At 38.8% G+C, this 23,203-nt stretch overlaps 1 protein-coding gene across 1 annotated transcript in view; it reads left to right on the forward strand.

The window, feature by feature from the left end:
- PKHD1 (polycystic kidney and hepatic disease 1 (autosomal recessive)) overlaps positions 1 to 23,203 on the forward strand; it is a 443,812-nt gene that overhangs the window by 411,684 nt on the left and 8,925 nt on the right. The window contains exons 63-67 of the mRNA XM_010863025.1: positions 854 to 989; positions 2,163 to 2,250; positions 7,235 to 7,342; positions 13,520 to 13,678; positions 17,906 to 18,028. Coding sequence (XP_010861327.1) covers positions 854 to 989; positions 2,163 to 2,250; positions 7,235 to 7,342; positions 13,520 to 13,678; positions 17,906 to 18,028 — 614 coding nt within the window. The remainder of the gene's footprint in view (positions 1 to 853; positions 990 to 2,162; positions 2,251 to 7,234; positions 7,343 to 13,519; positions 13,679 to 17,905; positions 18,029 to 23,203) is intronic.

Genomic DNA, 23,203 nt, shown 5'->3' on the forward strand with positions numbered 1-23,203 from the left:
TCCCTTGGACTGCAAGGAGACCAAACAAGTCAATCCTTAAGGAAATCAGTCCTGAATATTCATTGGAAGGACTGCTGGTGAAGCTGAAGCTCAAATACTTTGGCCACCTGATGCGAAGAGCTGACTCATTTGAAAAGACCCTGATGCTGGGAAAGATTGGAGGCGGGAGGAGAAGGGGACGACAGAGGATGAGATGGTTGGATGGCATCACCAACTTGATGGGCATGAGTCTGAGCAAGCTCTTGGGAGTTGGTGATGGACAGAAAAGCCTGGTGTGCTGCAGTCCATGGGATTGCAAAGAGTCAGACACAACTGAGCAACTGAACTGAACTGAGTCTTTGTGAAGCAGTTGTGTGGGGAGGTTGTTCCCAGGCATCTCTTCCCAATTCTTTGTGGTGATATCACCTCGGTACCCACAGAATAAGCCAGGATGAATGTATTTATACCGTGGAAAGTGGAAAAGCACTAAAATCTGATCCTTTTTGGGGAAATCTGGTTTATTAGCATACTTATAAAATATCCCCACCTTCTAAGTGTTTTAGTCTGATATGATGCCTCACTGAGATTTTTTGGAGTTAATAAATTGTGATTAAATCTAAGTTCATAATATATGTTCTCCCACCCCACCCCTCACACACCTATTTCATCATTTCCTATGGCAAACATATAAAATACATATATAATTATTCTTTGGTTGTAAGTTCATGTTTGCTATACAGTGTATTATTTAGTTTCTAGAAACAAAGGCAAACCTTTTCAGTAGTAATGGTGTATCATGGAAAACAGCTACTACAGTGGTACGGTATCTAAAATCTGAGGCATGGATTCTCTTCTCTTTTTTAACATGTGGCAGAAACACAAGCAGTTTCAAAACTGGGAACTTGATATATGTTCGGCCTTATGGTCTTTCAGTCCTCGTCCAGCCTTCAGATGGAGAAGTGGGAAAAGAACTCACAGTCCAACCACAGCTCGTGTTTCTGGATAAGCAGGTACTTTGTGCACAGGTAACAGTCTTTACTTGGAGCCGGGTACCATATTGTATTCGGAGCATGTTTCAGACTCCGTCATCTTCATAATACACGTGTACAGAGCACCCACCCTGGGACAGTTGGTGCACTTAGAACATCAAACTACTTTCATTATTTTCCTTCCATTGCACAGCCTGCTTTCCTTCTACTTTCTGTAAAAAGTCCAGAATATGATTATGGATAGGAGTAGAATTCTAATACTTTTTCACTCCAAACAAATTCTTACAGTAGGTCTCAGGTGTCTTCTCAGAAATCTATCCTTCCCAAAGTGCTGGATCTATATCTGCAGAAGTCATTTCATATGCTGCTGAAGGCATTTATGCCATAACATTATAGTTCTGTTATTTTAAGTGATTTCTCCTGTATGTGGTTAAGTACAGTATCAATAAGAGGCTTCTGCATGCTTCATTCTAATTTCAGTGTCCAAGTCCTTGGATTTTATCTTTTCTATATTTACTAATGTCATGGGTGGAAGAAGTGAAATATGACAGTTAAATCAACTTTCCACTCTTTAATTTAAAAAAAATGCGTCCCATGACATACTTGTAGAGGAACAAAGCCCATGGGACTGAGGTCCACACTTTTGCTCTGGTCAGGCACTTACCCAGCTCTCCTGCTTTGTTCTCCTAATGTTTCCTTCCTTAAGGTTTTTTTTTTTTTTTAAAGCACCTTACCAGCCACAAGATCCACTGACACTTTTTAAAAATAAATTTTATTATTTTTTGACCCAACTGTGGGGCATGTGAGATCTTAGTTCCCCAACCAGGCATGGAACCCATGCCCCCTGAAGTGGAACTGCATAACCACTGGACAGCCAGGGAAGTCCCTTTCCTATTTTATTAACCTTCAGCAAACAGTGTCAGTCTCCTTTTCTGTAAACTTAGCTTTCCTTTGTCCTCTTCACTGCCTTGCCCCAAATTTTCTTGAAATAAACTCTCTTCTCATGATAAAATTATTTGATATATTCTTGTTAACATGACAAAGACTATTTATTATTTTATTTATTATTTTTCCTTTGCTTATTCTCATGAATGTGTGCTATATGAAAGATTCTGTCTGAATCCTCTTCTTTTTCGGTTAACTTCACAAAATTCTCTTCTGAGTCCTATTTTTCCTTTCTTTTTTTTCCCCCAGAATCGGAGAGTAGAGTCCTTGGGGCCCCCGTCAGAGCCATGGGTCATTTCAGTTTCCCTGGAAGGGACATTAGATTCTGTGCTGAGAGGTAGGTACTTGTGACATTTGGAGACCCGCTGTAAACACATCTGCCCAAAAATGTTTGCAACCACTGGGGATTCATAACAAAGTCACTAATACTCAGTATCTTTGATAATTTGGAGAAAAAAAAATTCCACCACCAGGGTACAATGCCAGTGTCTTCTAAAAAGTGCAAAAGGTTGACAGGAAATGTTTAAGGAGCCATCTGCCCCGCAAGTACGGTGAGCGTTTTTGTCATACCTGTAGCATATATGTGTGTGTGTGTGGTGTGTGTGTGTGTGAAAGTGTTAGTCACTCAGTCATGTCTGACTTTTCAACCACATAGAGTGCAGCTCTCCAGGCTCCTCTGTCCATGCAATTCCCTTCTCCAGGGGGTCTTCCCAACCCAGGGATCAAACTTGGGTCTCCTGCATTGCAAGCAGATTCTTTACCATCTGAGCCGCCAGGGAAGCCTATGTATGTGTGTGTGTGTTCCACATCTTGGCTAATATAAATAGCACTGAAACAAATATGGGGATACCTCTTTAAGATCCTGCTTTTTTTAAATTATTATTATTATTCTGGATAAATACCCAGAACTGTGCCTGCTGGATCATGTGGTATTTTTAGTTTTAATTTTGTGAGGCACCTTGGTACTCTTTTCCATAAAGGCTACACCATTTTGCATTATCATTAAAAGTGCTTGAGAATTCTAATTTCTCCTAGAACTTGCTAGAAACCAAAATTTGCTGTCTTTTGGCCTTTTTGAAAATAGTTGTCCTATTAGCTGTGAGATGACATCTCATTGTGGTTTTGATATGTTTTTCCCTGATGACTAGTGATGTTGAGCATCTTTGCATATTGCATATTTGCATATGCATATTGCATATTTACAGATCTTCTTTGGAGAAATGTCTGTTCAAGGTCTTAGCCTATTTTTTAATTGGGTTATTAGTTTTTAAGCTACTGAGGTTTAAGAATTTCTTATATATTTTGCAAACTAACACCTTATCAGATAAATGACTTGCAAACATTTTCTCCCATGCTATAAGTTGCCTTTTCATTCTGTTAACTATGCAGAAGCTTTTAAATTTGAAGTAATCCCACTTGTCTAATTTTGCTTAAAGTGTCCATACTACCCAAAGAGAGCTACAGATTCAATTTAATCTCTATCAAAATCTCAATAATATTTCTTATAGAAATAGAAAAAAGCAATTCTAGAATTTTTATGGAGCTGCAGAAGATATTAAATAACCAAAATGATCTTGAAAAATAAGAACAAAATGAGAGTCACCACTTCCTAATTTAAAGCATATTACAAAACTATAGTAAACAGTATGATACTGGCTTCAAGACAGGCATATAAACGAATGGAACAGACTAGAGAGCTGAGAAGTAAAGCCACTCACATATGGCCAACTGATATTCAGCACAGGAATTAAGGATATACAATGGAGAAAGAACTGTCTCTTCAGCAAATGGTATTGGGGGAAACTGGATATCCACACACAGAAGAATGCAGTTAGACACCATATAGGTTAGGACATTTATATTAGTTTGAGTGTTCTGTAATGCCTTTACAAACTTATAAACGACTCATTTACCAATTTAAACATTTGCCTATCTGCAACATTGCTGGTTTCCAAGAATGACTCCGATTTTACAGTTACTTCTTGCTCTACCCTGGCTTTGAGTCTAAGCTCATCCTCATGCCTCTTCAAGGTAAAATATGTGCCTTGCCATCCTTCATACATTACCTGTCTGTACCCAGTACCTTAGACTCCATGCCTTACCCCTACCTCATACCTACTCATCCACTGTACCTTACTCAGCCTCTGTTCTCTACTGTGCCCCACTCCTGACTCACACTACTCCAGACTCTTCATTACTTTTCTTTCAGTTATCCCAAGGATATCCTCACTGACTTGTTTAGAATCATACTGGATCATGCAAAATGAATAAGGTGTTAAACCACTTGTTATTTTCTTGTATTAACACCAAGTCATGCTCAAGTGAACGGACTCCCCTGGATCAGTATTGTCAACATTGTCCTTGTTTGGAGATTCAATGTGAACATATGAGGAATGATCTGGGTGTCTAATATGCATACATGTTATGTGTGTGTGAATGTCATGAAATAGGAAAAAAATTATTTATAGAAATACCCACATGACCAGTTTATTTCAATTATTGAGAGTATCTCTCAACACCATCATGAATTATTTCTCCTTAACTTCAGAGAAAATGGAACCAAAACTATTTGGCATAGACCACCTGACTCAAGTATTTCCTGCAGAAAAATAAATTAACAACAAAATCATATCTATATGTTTAACCTAAACCTTTTGTTCTGCAATTTAACTTCATGTGCTTTGACCTCAGTCAATCCTTTTCAGTTAAAAAAAAAGATTAGCTGTTAACCAAACAGTGGGTTTATACACATGTGCTGTGTGTGTGCTCAGTCATGTCCAACTCTTTTCAACTCCGTGGACTGTAGCCAGTCAGGCTCATCTGTCCATGAAATTTTCCAGGCAGGAACACTGGAGTGGGTTACCATTTCTTCCTCCAGGGGATCTTCCCCACCCAAGGATCAAACCCACATCTCTTACATCTCTTGCATTGGCAGGTGGGTTCTTTACCACTATGCCACCTGGGAAGCCCTGTGGATTTATATACTCAAAGATAATTATTTTAGGTCCTTCAGATCCTTTGATATTTAACTATAGATCCTCGTTGTAGAAAAATATGTCGTTAACATTTTAAAAATATCAACATTAATGATGTAATAGTTTGTTAGTGTAGATAGCTAGGGGTAAGATGGATAGTTGTGGGAATGGGTGGGGGTGGAATTTGGACTAAAAAGGTATTTTAAAACCCTATTCCTTATAGAATCACATTCAAGTAGCCTTCCCTGATAAATCATGTAATCAACTTCAATCTTGCTTCAAGTCCAACACCTCATCTTCTCCCAGGTTCCCTCAGCCAGTCCCAGCTTGATCAGGGAGCCTGTCAATGACATTTGTCTGTTTTATAATTATCATTCCAGAGATATGGTGAGCCCCAGAGTAACGTACTGTACTTGGCAGAAACTGCCTACGCTTTTGGGCACATATGCTTCAAATCTGAGAATATCATAGATATATATGGGAATCTTTGTAGAGATCTCTGAGGCAAGCTGGTATTTAACACAAAAGCAAGCCCATTTGGAGCTAAAGTACTTTCCATTAGGCAGTTTGGCGGCTGTTCTATGAGGCAGACTCACTGTGCTCGCCGGACACATTTCGATTAAATGCTGCTTTGTATTCCTCCAAAGATGGGAACAATAAGGACGTTTGTCAAAGGAAAAACTGCAGCAAACGATTTCATGTTGAACATCTGTACTCTGCAGTTCATTGTTTGCAAGAGTTTATTGACCATAATTTTGATGCATATAGGTTTTAAAGAGTATGAACGGCATTTATCTTGGGCGCCTATCATTTATCTGAGTCTTGGCTTATTTATTTCCATTTTTCTGGGCATTTTTATTTATTTTGGGACTCTGAAGAGATGAAGGAAAAGATGTTTCTGAAAAGGGAAGTTTTAGTTAGCTCTGCAAAATTGATGAGGAAAGACAATGTTTTCCCAAAAAGGATTGAGCAATTGAATTGAAAAATGTAACACTGTGCATATTCTATCTTTATGATACCTTTCAGCCTTAAAGATCTCAAAACCAGTTTTTAAACATTAGGAGCACTCTCCTGTCTCATTGTCCATCGTACCAATAATCACAGTGACATTTCCAAACTGAAATGGAGCAGCTGTTATTTAGCAAAGTCATTTGAGGATAGTGGAGGCAGAAGACTAATTCATGGCATTGTGAATGGGGTCTGGAGCTCAGTTTCCTTCTTTCGGTTTGTAAATGGATGGCCTATTGTTAGAAAATGTAAGCTTTCCTTTTTGCATTTTATTCAGAGAAACCAAAGTGCAGACAATCCAAGTTGCTGAACAGGGTAGTCTTTATCAGTCCTGATCTGACGCATAGCTGTGCTCCTAATCTATTGGCCTCACTCTGCCACCACATAAACTACAGATCCCTTGACTAGAAAAGAGGCAGAGCCTAGAAACTGACCACCAAGAAAGATAGTAGACTTTCTTTCTTGAGATACATTTAATAATAAAATGCATGGTGCATGCTGAGTCGCTTCAGTCGTGTCTGACTCTGTGTGACCCAATGGACTGCAGTCTGCCAGGCTCCTCTGTCCATGGAATTCTCCAGGCAAGAATGCTGGAGTGGGTTGCCATTTCTTCCTCCATGGGATCTTCCTCATCCGGGGATTGAACCCACGTCTCGTATGTCTAACCTGTATTGGCAGGCATGTTCTTTACCACTGACACCACCTGGGAAGTGGTGTATTCTTACCCAATGGTGGCTAAGAATACAAACTTTATGAAATCAGGAAGATTTGACCTATAACCTTCTCACCAAGTAATTTAATGTTTCCTGAGCCTGTTTCCTAATCTTTAGACTGTAGATAATAGTATATTTTGTGGTGTGCTGTAGTTTGTATATAATGAGGAATAGAATGCCCAATGTTTGGCAGAGTGAACTTTGATATATGTTAGCTGTTGTTACTATTATTCTGGGCTTCCCTGGTGGCTCAGATGGTAAAGAATCCACCTGAAAATGCGGGAGACCTGGGTTTGATCCCTGGGTTAGGAAGATGCCCTGGAGAAGGGAATGGCAACCCACTCCTATATTCTTGCCTGGAAAATTCCATGGACAGAGGAGCTTGGTAGGCTACAGTCCATGGGGTCACAAAGAGTCGGCCACAACTGAGTGACTTGCACTCACTATTATTCTGTCTTGACTTACTTGGTTTCAAGATTTGCCTAAGAGAAGCCTGATGGATTTAGTAACCTTTTTCATCAATTTTTTCTTTATTGTCCAATTGCCTCTCTACAGAGATTACTTGAAGAAATTGCTCTAGCGTAGGTGACTAACATTCACTGTTTGGTTTTGTGTTTGTTTGTAGGATGTACTCACGCAGAAACTCAAGATGGTTATGTGAGCTTCTCCAACTTGGCAGTTTTGATCTCTGGGTCAAATTGGCACTTTATTTTTACTGTCACTTCCCCTCCAGGTAATTTCAACACAGTGTGTTTTTATTACCTGTTTCTTTCTTTCTTTCTTTTTTAAATATAGCTCTTTCTCCTTTATAATGGGACTAGCTCCTCTCATGAATAAGAGTCACTGTAGCTTAGAGAAAAAATTCCCCTGGTTATATCATTATGGTGTGAGAAGCAAGAACACATGTCGAAATTAAGCCTGAAGAGCAAGTATTGCTTCCTGGTAAGCAAGAATCCAAATGTACATTTTCTTCTAGTTGTTAAAATTTACTTTGAATGTTCTACTTTTTTCCCGATGACATTTGATGGAATTTGGTTGAATATTAATTTAACATTTTTAATTTATAAGGAAGAGAGTCATGGAGTATTGAGTTTTATGAAACCTCATCTTTTAGTCCTGCCTGCCTCCTCCACTGCCCCACCCCCACCTTGGAAATGATGACTATACACATTCAAAATCCTGGTACTTTAGAACTGTAGGTAGAAGGTGTGTGTCAACTGTTTATACAACCAGTTCTTTCTGAGAAAACATTCAAAAGAAATCTTCCTTCTGAGGCATTCTTGACAAATTTCACTTTGTTAGAGGGTACTACTATTCAATCACTTTGTAGTGAATAAATGCTACTTAAACTTCAAAGGGAGATGAGTTTATGAAAAATATTACTCTCCCATTTCCATGATGAATAGGGTCCAGTCTCCACCCTACAAAGGAATGGTGAAGTTCAATTTTGGGCATCCTTTTTATAAAGGATTAAACTCTGATAGAGACACAATTACCACTTTAAAATGATTTAGATATTGCATCCAGTATTGTAAGCTACCAGGAAAAACCTTCCTCACCTAAGGGAGCATCAGAAAAATCCTAAAAATTTTAGCATTACGTTTGAACTGAAAAGTTGATATTTATAATCAAGGATTAATTTGAGTCAGGGAAATTAGTCTGATACTTAAGACAGGCAACTGTGGAAAGTAGTTAATGCATCAGCTGTGGTAATGCAAGGCTTTTAAAAAATACACCAGAACAATCATGAGTGGATTTAAACCTCTTAGATATTGGAAATGGCAAAGGAAATGAAATGTTTTCATGTGAGCTGTCTGAACCCCAGCAACAAATATTTAATTAAGGCCAGATATGAGTTCTCCTTCATGAAACTTAAATTCTAACCATGGTATACTTTCAAAAAGTTAAAAATATGAAATGAAAATGTATGATGAACACTTGTCAACAAGTTATTTAACTTTTTAATGCAGGAACCAGGAGGATAGCAAGGTGTATAGTTCATGTAGCCTGGAAAGAAAAGACTTCTGAAATCAGTTTGCTATATTGGATACAGGGCAACCAAACTCTAATCTTTTCTGAGTTGTGTGCCTACAAATATCACTTAGATTCTTGCTGGATGAAAATCATTTTAAATTTACCCGGTGTTCTACAAATTCACAAGACTGACCCCTAAATGTTAAACATTAAGTTCAAAAAAGGTGTGTTCCAGAGAATTTGATCAACCTTGGAAGAGTTTGTTTGAAAATCCTTTTTTATGACATTGATAAGATCTGTAATCTTTTTATTCCCCCTCTAGTTCCAAGTTTTAAACCATTTTCTTCTCTTTCTTCCCAAAGAGACTATCATTTGGGATCGGGTAGTATTGTTAATTTTGTAAGACAGCTATTCTTTTGATATCTGTGATGTTGTCCTAATGAAAGGACAGATTCATGGAGAATGTTCAGTGCCTTGACCGTGGGATTCCCAAAGATATATTTTGAAGGGTAACACATTCAGAGCTGGATATTTTGGTCCCAGCTTGTTGGATATTTAAAAGGCCATTACCCTACAGTTTTCTCAGTAGTTAACTAAGAGTAAATACTTCATCAAGGTTATTTGAAGGTATATGTTATAAAACCAAATGTAAACTGTAGCGTAGACAGAAGCTTCCTGGTGACACTGTGATTTTGAGCTGGCCCTGGTGTTCACATATACTGGCCTACTGCTTCCTTTAATTTCTACCTACAGCTTGCAAAGTCCCCTAACTGAGGAATTGTCTTGCATTTTTTCTTTATCATTTTCCTTAAATTATTCTTAGTCATTTTCAAGACCTTCTACAAGGTGAGGCGAGGCTCTGTTTAAATGAGGACAGAAGAGATGAAGAAGAAATAGAAAACATCAGAAGGCCTGTCCTTCTGGTGACCCCATAACCTCATGTTCATTAACAGTATAGCTCCTGAGAGTGACTGCTTGTTTCCAGGTGTATCAATGTCTAGGGCTGGAATTATTTGGGAAAGCAGCTTATCCTGGCCTGTCCTTACATGGATAGACCAATCAGTGACAAGCTCTAATAGAAGAGCTGTGACAAGCATTTATTCATGGGTCTGTTATTGTTGTTTCATTTCTGAATCAAACAGAGGATTGCAATCATTTTCATTATTTTCCCTCTTATCCCTTAGAGAGAGGAACTCATCTTTATTCCTATTTTATTATGTTTTGTCTCATATTTATTTATTTTTCTTAAAATGAAGAAAAGGGACAAAATTCAATATCTACTAATGTCCAGAGATAGCAGATAATGGCAAATGTGATTCCTGATTTTAGATCATGGCGATTGACCAACTGTCTTTCTAAAGTTTCCAAGATTGTCCATGTCTTTATTTTTTTTAATGGAAATAGATGTCACTTTAATCAATGTTTCATTAATTGTTGCATACAAAGACATACATTTTTTCAGCTCTGTAGATGCATCAAAGATATAATTAAGGACTTAGTTCTTTTAATATACATGTATATATTTATTTTCTATTGAGGTACCATTGACATAACACTGTAGAAGTTTAAGGTGAACAGTATGTTGGTTTAATATATTTATGCATTGCCATATGATTACCCCTGTAGTGTTAGCTAACATCTATATCACATTACATAATTGTCATTCTTTTTGTTGTTGTTGTTCTGAGAACAGTTAAGACTTACTCACTTAGTGACTTTGAAGTTTATTATTCGGTATCATTGACTATAATCACTATGCTATTTTGGAAATATGAAAATTGAGGAACTGAGAAACTGCATAGTATGTATGGAATCCTCATAAGTCTTTCTAACATGTGGACTAATCCAGCTCATTTATCCATTTCTGAAAATTGAGGAACTGAGAAACTGCAAGTATGTATGGAATCCTCATAAGTCTTTCTAACATGTGGACTAATCCAGCTCATTTATCCATTTCTGAACTTCCTGAGACATTCCCCAGAGGGCAAGGTGTCTGTAGGTTTGTTCTACTGACTTCCCGCCCAGCCTTTCCACACGCACTGTCGTTACTGTTGTCTAGGCTGTGGTTTCTTTAACCATTTCCTGGGGCCCTGGGACTATTAGAGGGCTCTCCAGGGCTGCCGGGCGGAGATGGAATGCATTCTGCCACCTGACCCAACTGCAGTTGCTATTTCTGAGTCTAGAATATTCCTCCTCCCTAAATTCACATGTCTTACTCACCAGTTCACCCAGGGTTCTCCTCAAATGTCATCTCCTCAGAGCGCTCTTTTCTGCCTCGCTCTGTCTACACCACCATCCCAATCTTGTTCCTCCCATCTCCAGCCATTCTCGGTCTTCAGCTGGGAATTCCTCACTTCCTGGTGTCAAGAGTATCTGAGTATTTGCTTGTCTGTCTATTGCCTGCCTGCTCTATTCTGCCTTAGAACCTAAATTCCAGAAAGGACAGGAATGCTGCCTAGCTCAGCATCACATCCCCGGCACATCACAGGCACAAATAAATATTTGTTTATGAATAGCTGAGGATACCGAGATTCTATCTAAGATTGCATTTGTTGAAAATATTTAAAAACTGGTAGTCTCCACCCTTAGACCCAGGTTACTGCTCTAGCCTTACAAACCTTAGGCCTGATTTCAGCCTCTGTGTCATTATCTGTGTTCTAAACACTGCCATGGCCTACTCTTCTATATCTCAGGTGGCTCAAGCCACTTCTTCACTCAGAATTTTTCCATTTATGACATTGACTTCAGAATGTTGTCACAGGTCTTTTGGCTTTTGACATGTAATGCCCACCCAAATTTGCCTCACATTGTTCCTTCATTAATTCCTGGTATTTCTTGGCAGTAATTTTTTTCAGTATAGATCGTTTTTTCTCTTTTCTGTCTTTATTTATTCAACTTTCACATCCCCACCTAGATACTCCCTCCTATGAAATGCTTTCCCCAAGCATATCAATGGAAAATAAACTTCCAAAGCAAATGACTTGCATCATTCTGGTGGCATGGGTCATGTTCTGATTTGTATTACATTTGTATGTGTTTCCTATTTCATTTATTAGCTTGTAAATATCTTAAGAATGAGAACAGTAACTTGTCTACTTGGTGAAGTAAACAATCACTGAGCAGTTATTGGAAAATGGATAAAAGAATAAAGAATTTTGTTTTTTTACTTCTTTGAATCCCTAGTAAAATCCATCCCTCTGTCTCTGGGCTAGAATTAGCTTATTCAGTTGTCCATAAAAAGCAACTAATTGATAACAAACAAGCCAACTATGGCTCAAGTATAAGATGTACACATAAGAGAAGCATTTCTAGATAATTTTGTTATAGTAGTTTTGGGACCAAGTCAGCCAGGAGTCAAGAGACTAGGGATCTAACTGTGACTTCCAATCCAGTGTCAGGTTCAGCCCAAGGAAAGCGCAGCAAAGAAAACAGTGTTTCCTTCAGTCGATGAAATAAAAGCTCTGTTTTTGCCTGAATTATTCAGATGAAAGCAGAGATTTTGGGGTTTGTTTGTTTTGAATGAGCTACTCAAAAACACCGGTTATAACTAATATATGTTCACAAGCAAGTGTTTTTCTTTAACTTTTGTCTGGAGATATAGTTGACGTATGATAAGCTATACATATTTAAAGTGTACTATTAAATAAGCTTTGATGAATCTATATGTTCATGAAACCATCCCCACAGTTAAGATAATGAACCTATCTATCATTCCCAAAATTATAGGCAAAGTTTTAAACTTTCTATTTTTGAAATAACATACAGTAAAAATGATCTTTTTGGTAGGTTATTTTATAAATTCAAATATATATATATATATATAGAGAGAGAGAGAGAGAGAGAGAAAGAGAAAGAGAGAGAGGGAGATTCATATAATCACTACCGCAATCAGGATACAGAACATTTCCCAAAGATCTCCTTTATGTTTTTCCTCTGTCCTCTCATCCTCCCACTAATCCCTGCAACTTCCGATCTGATTTCTATCTCTATAATTGTCTTTTTTAAAATATCATATAAATGGAATCATATCCTATATACAGGGCTTCCTTTGTGGGTCAGATAGTAAAGAATCTGCTGCAATGTGGGAGACCCAGGTTCGATCCCTGGTCGGCAAGATCCCCTGGAGAAGTTTCCAGAAAACTGGAATCCCATTGGAATTCCAGAAAACTGGAAACCCATTCCAGTTTTCTTGCTTGGTGGGCTCCCAGCCCATGGGGTTGCAAAGATTCAGACACAACTGAGCAACTAACACTTAACACACATCATAAGTACCCTTTGGAAATGGACTTCACTCACTCAGCATAATGCTTTGGATGTTTTATCTCAGTTACAGTTTCCTTCCTTCCTCCCTCCCTTCCTTCCTCTCTGTTCTAATTAGTGGAGCATAAAGTACTTTGGCCACCTCATGCGAAGAGTTGACTCATTGGAAAAGACTGTGATGCTGGGAGGGATTGGGGGGCAGGAGGAAAAGGGGATGACAGAGGATAAGATGGCTGGATGGCATCACTGATTCTATGGACGTGAGTCTGGGTGAACTCTGGGAGTTGGTGATGGACAGGGAGGCCTGGCGTGCTGCAATTCATGGGGTCGAAAAGAGTCGGACACGACTGAGCGACTGAACTGAACTGAAAGAGTGAATCTTCAGTTTTGCACTGGTGGAGGAAGTAGGTCTGAAAATACGAGAGCATTGGAAGAATTCTCCCATTGTAATGAACAGAACTGGAAATAACAATCATATGATATTGTTGGAATCTTTCAGTTCATCAGAAATAGGAGTCTTGCATTTATTATTGATTCATATATTTAATCATCTAATTCAATAAATATTTATTGAACCAACTATGTGCCAGGTACTGTTTTAACCATATCTCTTCCACAATATTTTATTATATTAGCATCTTATTATTATTTTGTATTTATTTGTTTTTCTGAACAGGGGTCAATTTTACAGCTCGCTCCAGGTCGTTTGCTGTCTTACCTGTGACTCCGTCCGAGAGATCCACCATTATCATGGCTGCCTCCTTGTGCTCAGGGGTCTCGTGGCTGGCTCTGTGCTGCCTCGTATGCTGTTGGTTTAAGAAAAGCAAAACCAGAAGTATGTAGATTGTTTTTGAATAAAAATGTCTGAAAAAATATACCATTATGTATAATATACTAACTATTCTTTTTCTTCCTGCAAAGAAACATATTTTATGAGCCTCTGGAGGAGGCAATGGCACCCCACTCCAGTACTCTTGTCTGGAAAATCCCATGGATGGAGGAGCCTCGTGGGCTGCAGTCCATGGGGTTGCTAAGAGTCGGACACAACTGAGCAACTTCACTTTGACTTTTCACTTTCATGCATTGGAGAAGGAAATGGCAACCCACTCCAGTGTTCTTGCCTGGAGAATCCCAGGGACGGGGGAGCCTGGTGGGCTGCCGTCTATGGGGTCGCACAGAGTTGGACACGACTGAAGCGACTTAGCAGCAGCAGCAGCAGCAGCAGCAACAACATATGAAACAGGGTGCAGCCAAGTTGCTCAATTTATAGAGACAAGGATTGCCTAATCCCAAATAACAGCAACAATATTAATAATATATAATAACAATAATAATAGCGACAGCTCTTATTTTTTGAATACTCATTATGGACTGGGTTCTAAGTACTTTAGAGACTTGAATTCATTCAGTCTTCAGAACAGCTCTGTCAAATAGGTACCGAGTACTCTGTCTGTGTTTCAGACATGGCACATGAAGCACAAAAAAGCAAAGTGACTTTCCCAAGGTCTCACCACAGGATCAAACCAGGTGGTTAGGCTCTCACTGGAGCCCAGTCTCTGAAGCACTGTGTGGTACAGCCCAGGTGACCTTCCAAAAGGCAGATTCTACAATCAAGGGGAAATAGTTTTCTTTTTCAGAAGAAGGAAGAGAGTGCTTGGGTTTTTTGTTTGTTCGCCTCTTTTTCCCTAGGAGCATAGAAACTGTGTTCTTGGGCATTTTCCCAGGATCTGATCTTTTTTTTTTCTTTTTTGGGGTGGTGAGATGGGAGATAGACATGGATAAAACCCTTGTGGTATTAGGAGATACTAGGAAAACAAAGTGATAAGGAAGAGTGAGTATAAAAAGGCAGAATGAGGAGAGGCAAAGAGAGAAAGTGAAAAATTAAGACAGGAAATAGCAGAAAGTAGGGTACCACCACCAGACTGTTCACTGTGATTGGATTTCTGAGAGAAGCTGGAGAGGGAAAGTCTACTAGATGCTCTTTATTTTGGGCCAAGCTTCCTATTTTTAGCTTAAAAATTGTGCTGTAGAATGTGTATAGTGAAAAGAATGGTATTTTTTACAAACTTCTTTAATGTCTGATTTAAGAAAAGTCAGCTGGATTCTCTTAGCAGCTTCTGCATTTGGTTTGTTGCAATGTATTGTTTTGACTGAAGTATCTGAAGAAAATTCTAGCCTCAAATAGATACCTCATAGGAAAAGGAAGAATATTTTAATAACTTTTACATATACAGCAGACGTTCTTATTTGTTGCTGCACCCAAACTAGACCAGAGATAGTTACTTAAAGGTACATCTCAATATACTTTTTTATTCTGTTACATGAAAATGCACAAGTCTACCTTGTACTTTGAATTTTGCCCACAGGTGATTTTGAAAAATTATGTTTTGGCCATTTGGTAAATGTTGTTTCACTGAGTTATATAGATATACCAAATGTTGATATTAATATATTTCATTCTACAATTAAAAAAAAATTACATGTTAATATCAATAGAATTAGAAATTCTGTAAAGCTCATGGTAGTTTATAACAATGTTTTCTAAACTTCTAAAATTTCCAATGTGAGCTTGATTTCTATCACTGATGACAAATTCTATCAATTATTTCTTTAAAGTTACAGGCTTACTTCATTTACTTATAAAAGAAATCTCTCGAATACCCAATTTTGAATAACCATAATTTATCTTTCAGTTTTTCTTTCAAGTGCTTTCAATGTGAAAATGGTGTTTCATGAAAAAAAAAATCAATCAGTTTTGCTCAAATCAATCACAAAAGTGCTTTTTCTTGAAACAATCATCATGTCTCTTGGCATGGCATTATCTGATGTTATATTATAATTTATTTGCTTATCATCTGCCATCCAAAGTGAAAGTGAAGTCACTTAGTCGTGTCCAACTCTTTGCGACCCTATGGACTGTAGCCTACAAGGCTCCTCAGTCCATGGAATTTTCCAGGCAAGAGTACTGGAGTGGGTTGACATTTCCTTCTCCAGGGGATCTTCCCAACCCAGGGATTGAACCCAGGTCTCCTGCACTGCAGGCAGACGCTTTACCATCTGAGCCATCAGGGAAGGGCAGGGACCTGATCTTTCATACTTACAATTGACTTTCTAGTGCCTAGAACAGTGTCTGGCATGAAGAATGTAAATGTATTTTTATTAATATATTTAGTGAATGAATGAATTAAAGCATCACTCAGTCAAGAGCTGACTGAAGATATAAACTGATGCCAGTTTCCTAGTTTTGATGTCATACTACAGTTAATGTAAGTTGTTGATGTGAAGAGAAGGCTAAGTGGAGGTACATAGGTCATCCCTGTATGTTTCTTTGACACTTTCTGTGAATCTATAATTATTTCTAAATAAAACCTGAAAAAAATACAGTAAGTCCCCACATATGGATGAGTTCTTCCAAGAGCACTTTCGTAAGTCAAATTTGTAAGTCCAACCAAGTTAGCCTAGATACCCAGCTAACACAATTGGCTATATAGTACTGCAGTTTACTGTAATAGGTTTCTAATAATTTTCACACAAAATACATAGAACGCAAACACAAAAAATAAAGCATTTAAAATCTTACAGTACCTTGAAAAATACAGTAGTACAACGGCTGGCATACAGGGGCTGGCATTGAGTAAACTGGCAAGAAGAGTTACTGACTGAAGGAGAGAGAGGAGGTAGGAGATGGTAGAGCTAAAGGATCTTTAGCATTAGGAGTTAGAGGGTAAGCTGCAATTTCATGCAACCCTGATGTTGATGGCACAGCTTCTGGTTCCTTGGTGGGTTCAACTCTATCTACCCTCTTGGAAAAAGGATCCAGTGATATCTGGATAGTAGCTCTTTTTTTCTCACCATAGATGACACTAGCCCACTGGATTGCATTCTGAACAGCTTCTGCAACCTTCGTGTGCTGTTGTATGTTCAGGTCCTGTGCCTCAAATGCTAACAGTGCCTCCTCAAATAAAGAAAATCCCCTGGCCATTTCCTGCATCATGAATCTCTTTGGTTCTTCAGTTACTTATTCCTCTTGTCTCCTTTCGTCCTTTCTCTGGGGCTCCGACTCCATCAGGTCTTCATTAGTAAGCTCCTTGTGTTGCATAGCAAAAAGTTCATTGAAGTCGTCCGCTTAAAGATCTGGCTTGAAACAAAGATACTGTACTACTGTACTCTATACAGTACTGGGCAGGAAAGCACACAAGAGCACAAGCACTTGCAGAGAATGCAATAATGTGACAATGTATGCCAGACATGTGACCTAACTTCTGTGATTGGACACTCAAACACATGTTCGAATCTTTGAAAGTCTGCAACTTGAAGGTTCAAGTGTAGGGCACTTACTGTACTAGGAACATTCTATAGCCACTCTGGTCAACAGAAAGATAACATAAACCATGTTCATGGTTATATGACGAGGCAGGTAGTGTCATTTTCTAGTAGCCATTTAACCTAAAATTAGCTGGAGCTGAAGCTCCAATACTTTGGCCACCTGATGTGAAGAGCCGACTCATTGGAAAAGACCCTGATGCTGGGAAAGATTAAAGGCAGGAGAAGGGGGCGACAGATGGTTGGATGGCATCATGGACTCAATGGACATGAGTATGAGCAAACTCTGAGAGATGGTGAAGGACAGGGAAGCCTGACATGCTGCAGTCCATGGGTTCCCAAAGAGTCGGACATGCCTTAGCAATGCTAGTGAACAACAAACCTAAAATACCAAGATAATATTTCAACATGTAATGAATATAAAAATATTAGGTGTCATGCATTTTTGAAAAATCAAGTGTGTATTTTATGTTTACAGACACATTTCACATATTCAGCCACCACATGTAGTGGCCACCATATTGGACAGTAGTTTTAATCCTCCATGTAGTGGTCAGTATATGGGATTTTATTTTAGTATTCCTTAAGCTCTGGGATATTGTGTGCATTTTGCTGCACATTTATCACAATGGTTTGGGGGGAGTGGACAAAAGAAATATCCTAATACTTAAGGCTCATTTGCAATAAATATGTCATTTTATTCTTAAAAAAAAAACACTTATTTTTTTCATTAATTTAGAAATTAAAAACGAAGAGATTTCTGAAACTCAGACTAGTGATCAAAGGAATCACAGCCATGTCTCACCCAAACACCAGGGGTCACAAGTAGAGACTGAAAAAGAAGTCACCATGATGGCAGAAGGTAAGCTTAAACAATAGGATAATTCCCACAAAGAGAAACAGACCCATGGTGTATGAACTGTAGCCTCCTGCTGGCTCTCAGTTTCTGAATCAATTTAGTTTATAGACCCTTCTTTAGCCTTTGTTATTTCTTCTCAAGGAAATTATACCCCAGCAAAAGAATACACAAGTCCAGCTGATTCACTCAGCTATTAACCAATGATTCGAGTTGACATTCATATACGTTTTTTCTTACTAGAAGATTATTGGTTTAACATTTGAATTCATTACATGAAGAAAAGGAAAACCAGAGTATAGGCATATAATCTTTCCCTCAGCTATTGCAAAGCTGCCAGTTTGGCAACATAATTGAATCTGGAACGAAGGGCCTGGAGTTGCCCAATACCAACTATGCAAATTAGATGGAATATAGAACCCTCAAGAAATGTCAGCTTTGTTAAGCTCTGCTTTGCTGCATAGTCGTACTTTTTGTGAAAGGTATTATTTGACTACATTGTGCATGATGCCAGATAATTTTTGCTTGTTATGTTGTTAAATGGCCATTAGAATTGCTGCCAAGCAGAGAAAAGATAAGCATTTGTTTCGGACCAATGTTCTGTGTTTTTGAGGACACAGAAATTACAAAGACAATGGGCAGAACACAAGATAGATTTGCCAAGTATGAATATGGTGTATGAAAAATACTAAATAACTTCCATAGATCTGAATTTTGAAACCTATGCTCTAAAGAGAAAAATATTGCTTGTTTTCTAAGTAATAACTAATTATCATGATATTTTCTGCTTGAAACGGAATCCAAATCTTACTGGTTCTGAGTGGATGTTTAACCAAACCATAGCAGTCTGACGTCATTCTGCTTCTAACGAGTTTAATGAACTCTGGTGACTGTGTGTGTATCTCTATATCGGTTTGCTTGCCCGTTTGCATTTTTTTCCCACAGAGGAAATGAGGGTTTTTTTTTTTAAGTTTCCTATGAAATTAGCCATCCATTTTCCATCCAGCTCCTGGACCTGCATCAGAAAGTAGTAGGAAATATGAGTGGGTGGGAGTGTGAAGGATGGAGTTTGAGAGAGGGGGGCAGGAACTCTTTTCTAGATTCCATCTAAGACTACTTTGATTTTGGTTTCCAGAAGCTTGTCCATAACATGGCATGCAAATTCAGGACATGAAAATGGTCCTCAGAATGCAGCTCTGTGAAGAACGGCATATTCAGCTGTGTTCTCCAGCAAACAGCAGGAGTGATGCTAATCTTTCCCCTAATCTAATATGACCATCTACATGAATCTCAGTTTCCCAGCTTTAAATTAACTACATTACGCAGTCCACAATGCTTGGATGTTTTATTAAGGGACATTTTTTATGTGGTGGCTTATTAATAAATTATCAGGAATGAAACAAGGGATAGGGCTCCTGTGGATGAGTTTAGATTGAAGAGATAGATGGGAGAACGAAAGAGGCCATTTTATTAGGACATCCAAGTTCAAGACAGAAAGATGTGTGTTCCAAATGCTCCCCTGGGGATCAAAGTGGATTTGTTTTCTTATCTTCTAAGCTTTGTCCACATCATAAGAACATTGTTTCCAAAGGAAGTAATGAGACATCTCCTGCCTTTCTTTGGAAACTATTACCAGCTATAAATACCTAATTACTGCTAGGTTTAAATAAATTTGGTTTTCTTTTATTATTACCATGACACTCTAATTTCCTCTTCCTTCTGTGTTTTTAAACTGGTGGCATTTGCTGATCAAGTGATTGGCCTGTCTCTCTCATAAGCATTTTGCAAACGCCAAGCATCACCATCAAATATTTAGCTGATAGAATCGAGCATTGCTGCTGTACAGTAGATACAGACTGTAAATTTATCATGTTACGGCTTTTACCAAAAATTGTATGTATGCAGCAGGGAAGGGAGTAAAGCATGTATCTATCCCTTGAATTTTACTTTTACCAGGGCCTTTGACATAGGGAGCATCTGAGCCAGTTTTTAAAATTCACATCTGCTTTTGTCATTCTGCTATTCACAAGATTTAATGAATTACCAACCTCAGGTGGAGAAGCAGGAGAAGTTTACAATTAAAAGCATAAAACCTGGGCATAGGCACGACTGAGTTTAATCTGATTCCCTTGTTGACTTTACTTCATGGCCTCAAGAGGGTCAACTGTCCTCTCTGTGCACTTTGATTTCCTCATCATGAGAATCGTCCTAACAATATCACCCATACTCAGATGTTGTGATGCTGATTGAGTGAGTGACTGTCACTATAAGCATGGAGAGATTTCTGGCACAGTGTGTATGCTGTGTGTTATTTATTATTGGTCTTGTTATTAGGACTCAGCTCTCCAAGACCTGACTCTACCTTGTCTGTCTAGTCTTACTCTGGATTCCACCCGCTTGCCCCTACTCACACTAACCTCCACCAGCAATTCCTGGGACTGGTCTGACACCTTCACACACACTCACCTGCACCATTTCTTCCGATAGGATTGCTTGTCATCACCTGTTAAAAATGAATGAGCTTAAATTTCATCTTCCAATACAGATGAAATACGTATGTATTTATTTCCTGATTTTTTTATACCTTTTAAGGTCCTCTCTCTGCAAAGTTACAAAGAAATGATACTTGCCCACCAATTCTTTATGGCTTTCTAATATGATGGGGACATGAGAATAATATTTTGAGGAAAATGAAAAACTCCAGGTGATAAACAAAAAAGGGTAAAGCAATCACCATACTGCTAAAGGAGAGAAAGACTTTCATTATCCTAAGTTACATGTTTAGTCTCTCTAGTTCCTAAATCATATCACACTGCCTCAAATCCCATTTGCTAAAGGCTTAATTGTAGGGTTTGCACACACTCGGGGTCCACAGAAGAACCGAGAAGGAGTCCTGCTATGCTCTGTGGAAACTCAGTTTTGTACCATTCTTCTGCAATTGTTTCCTTGTTCCCCTAGTTTGGCGAATAGCCCCCAAAACCTCCCAGGCTAGACACCTCAGAGTTATCCTTAACCCTTGGCCTTCCATTACGCCCTTGCCTTGTGGCTTGCTAGTTTTATCGATTCCACCTCTGCAGTGTCTTGGTTTACACCCCGTTCCCTCTACCTACTCCATTTGCCAGCTGCATCTTCAGTTCAGTCTCAGTTAACAAACTCCTTACAGATGCCCATCATCTATTCCCTCTCTTTTCCCTCTAGGACACTGTTCTCTGTACATAACTTAAGAATCTTGGTTTCAAGACACACTTCTCTCACATAACCATAATCTCAAAAATACACAAGCAACTCCTGCAGCTCAATTCCAGAAAAATAAATGACCCAATCAAAAAATGGGCCAAAGAACTAAACAGACATTATCCAAAGAAGACATACAGATGGCTAACAAACACATGAAAAGATGCTCAACATCACTCATTATCAGAGAAATGCAAATCAAAACCACAATGAGGTACCATTTCACGCCACTCAGAATGGCTGCGATCCAAAAGTCTACAAGCAATAAATGCTGGAGAGGGTGTGAAGAAAAGGGAACCCTCTTACACTGTTGGTGGGAATGCAAACTAGTACAGCCACTATGGAGAACAGTGTGGAGATTCCTTAAAAAACTGGAAATAGAACTGCCTTATGACCCAGCAATCCCACTGCTGGGCATACACACCGAGAAAACCAGAATTCAAAGAGACACGTGTACCCCAATGTTCATCGCAGCACTGTTTATAATAGCCAGGACATGGAAGCAACCTAGATGTCCATTAGCAGATGAATGGATAAGAAAGCTGTGGTACATATACACAATGGAATATTACTCAGCCATTAAAAAGAATACATTTGAATCAGTTCTGATGAGGTGGATGAAACTGGAGCCTATTACACAGAGTGAAGTAAGCCATAAAGAAAAACACCAATACAGTATACTAACACATATATATGGAATTTAGAAAGATGGTAACGATAACCCTATATGCGAGATGGCAAAAGAGACACAGATATATAGAACAGTCTTTTGGACTCTGTGGGAGAGGGCTAGGGTGGGATGATTTGGGAGAATAGCATTGAAACATGTATATTATCATATGTGAAACAAATCACCAGTCCAGGTTCGATGCATGAGACAGGGTGCTTGGGGCTGGTGCACTGGGATGACCCAGAGGGATGGTATGGGGAAGGAGAGGGGGAGGGGGGTTCAGGATTGGGAACACGTGTACACCTGTGGCCGATTCATGTCAATGTATGGCAAAACCACTACAATATTGTAAAGTAAAATAAAATAAAATAAAATTCAGCTATCTAGAAGGAATAGTCCCCTTTTCTCAACTTTTGTGACACTTCTCTTTTATTCACTTAACACCTTTTATATGTAATATAATTATTTGTGTTCATCTTGTCCAGATGCCTCCATATTAGGTCTGCATCTTTTCTAATGCCAGAGGGCATTATAACAGGAGACCATTGATGACCATTGTTGAGTGAATAAACTGAACTGAACTGTTGAGTGAATGGTGAGGCAGAGAGAGAATGGGTCCATCTCCATCCCCCCTCCCCTTTTCAGAGACCCCTGGATTCCAGCAATTCCTACAACAGCTGAAAAAAATAAGGCCCTTCGTCTCCTCTAAAAGAGATGGAGAAATTTTATTCTGGTTCATAAGATTAACAACAGGATAATGGCTGCACATCTTTTGGGGTCTTCAGTTTAGTTCAGTTCAGTTGCTCAGTCATGTCCAACTCTTTGAGACCCCATGGACTGCAGCATGCCAGACTTCCCTGTCCATCACTAACTCCTGGAGCTTACTCAAACCCATGCCCATTGAGTCAGTGATGCCATCCAACCAACTGAACCTCTGCATCTTCTTCTCCTCCCGCCTTCAATCTTTCCCAGCATCAGGGCCTTTTCAAAAGAGTCAGTTCTTCATATCAGGTGGCCAAAGTATTGGAGTTTCAGCTTCAGCATCAGTCCTTCCAATGAATATTCAGGACTGATTTCCTTAAGAAATAACTGGTTTGATCTCCTTGCAGTCCAAGGGACTCTCAAGAGTCTTCTCCAACACCACAGTTCAAAAGCATTAATTCTTTGGCGCTCAACTTCCTTTATAGTCCAACTCTCACATCCATACGTGACTACTGGAAAAACCATAGCTTTGACTAGATGGAACTTTGATGGCAAAGTAATGTCTCTGCTTTTTA

This window comes from Bison bison, unplaced genomic scaffold, assembly GCF_000754665.1.
Source record: "Bison bison bison isolate TAMUID 2011002044 unplaced genomic scaffold, Bison_UMD1.0 scf7180017864487, whole genome shotgun sequence".
Taxonomy (NCBI): domain Eukaryota; kingdom Metazoa; phylum Chordata; class Mammalia; order Artiodactyla; family Bovidae; genus Bison; species Bison bison.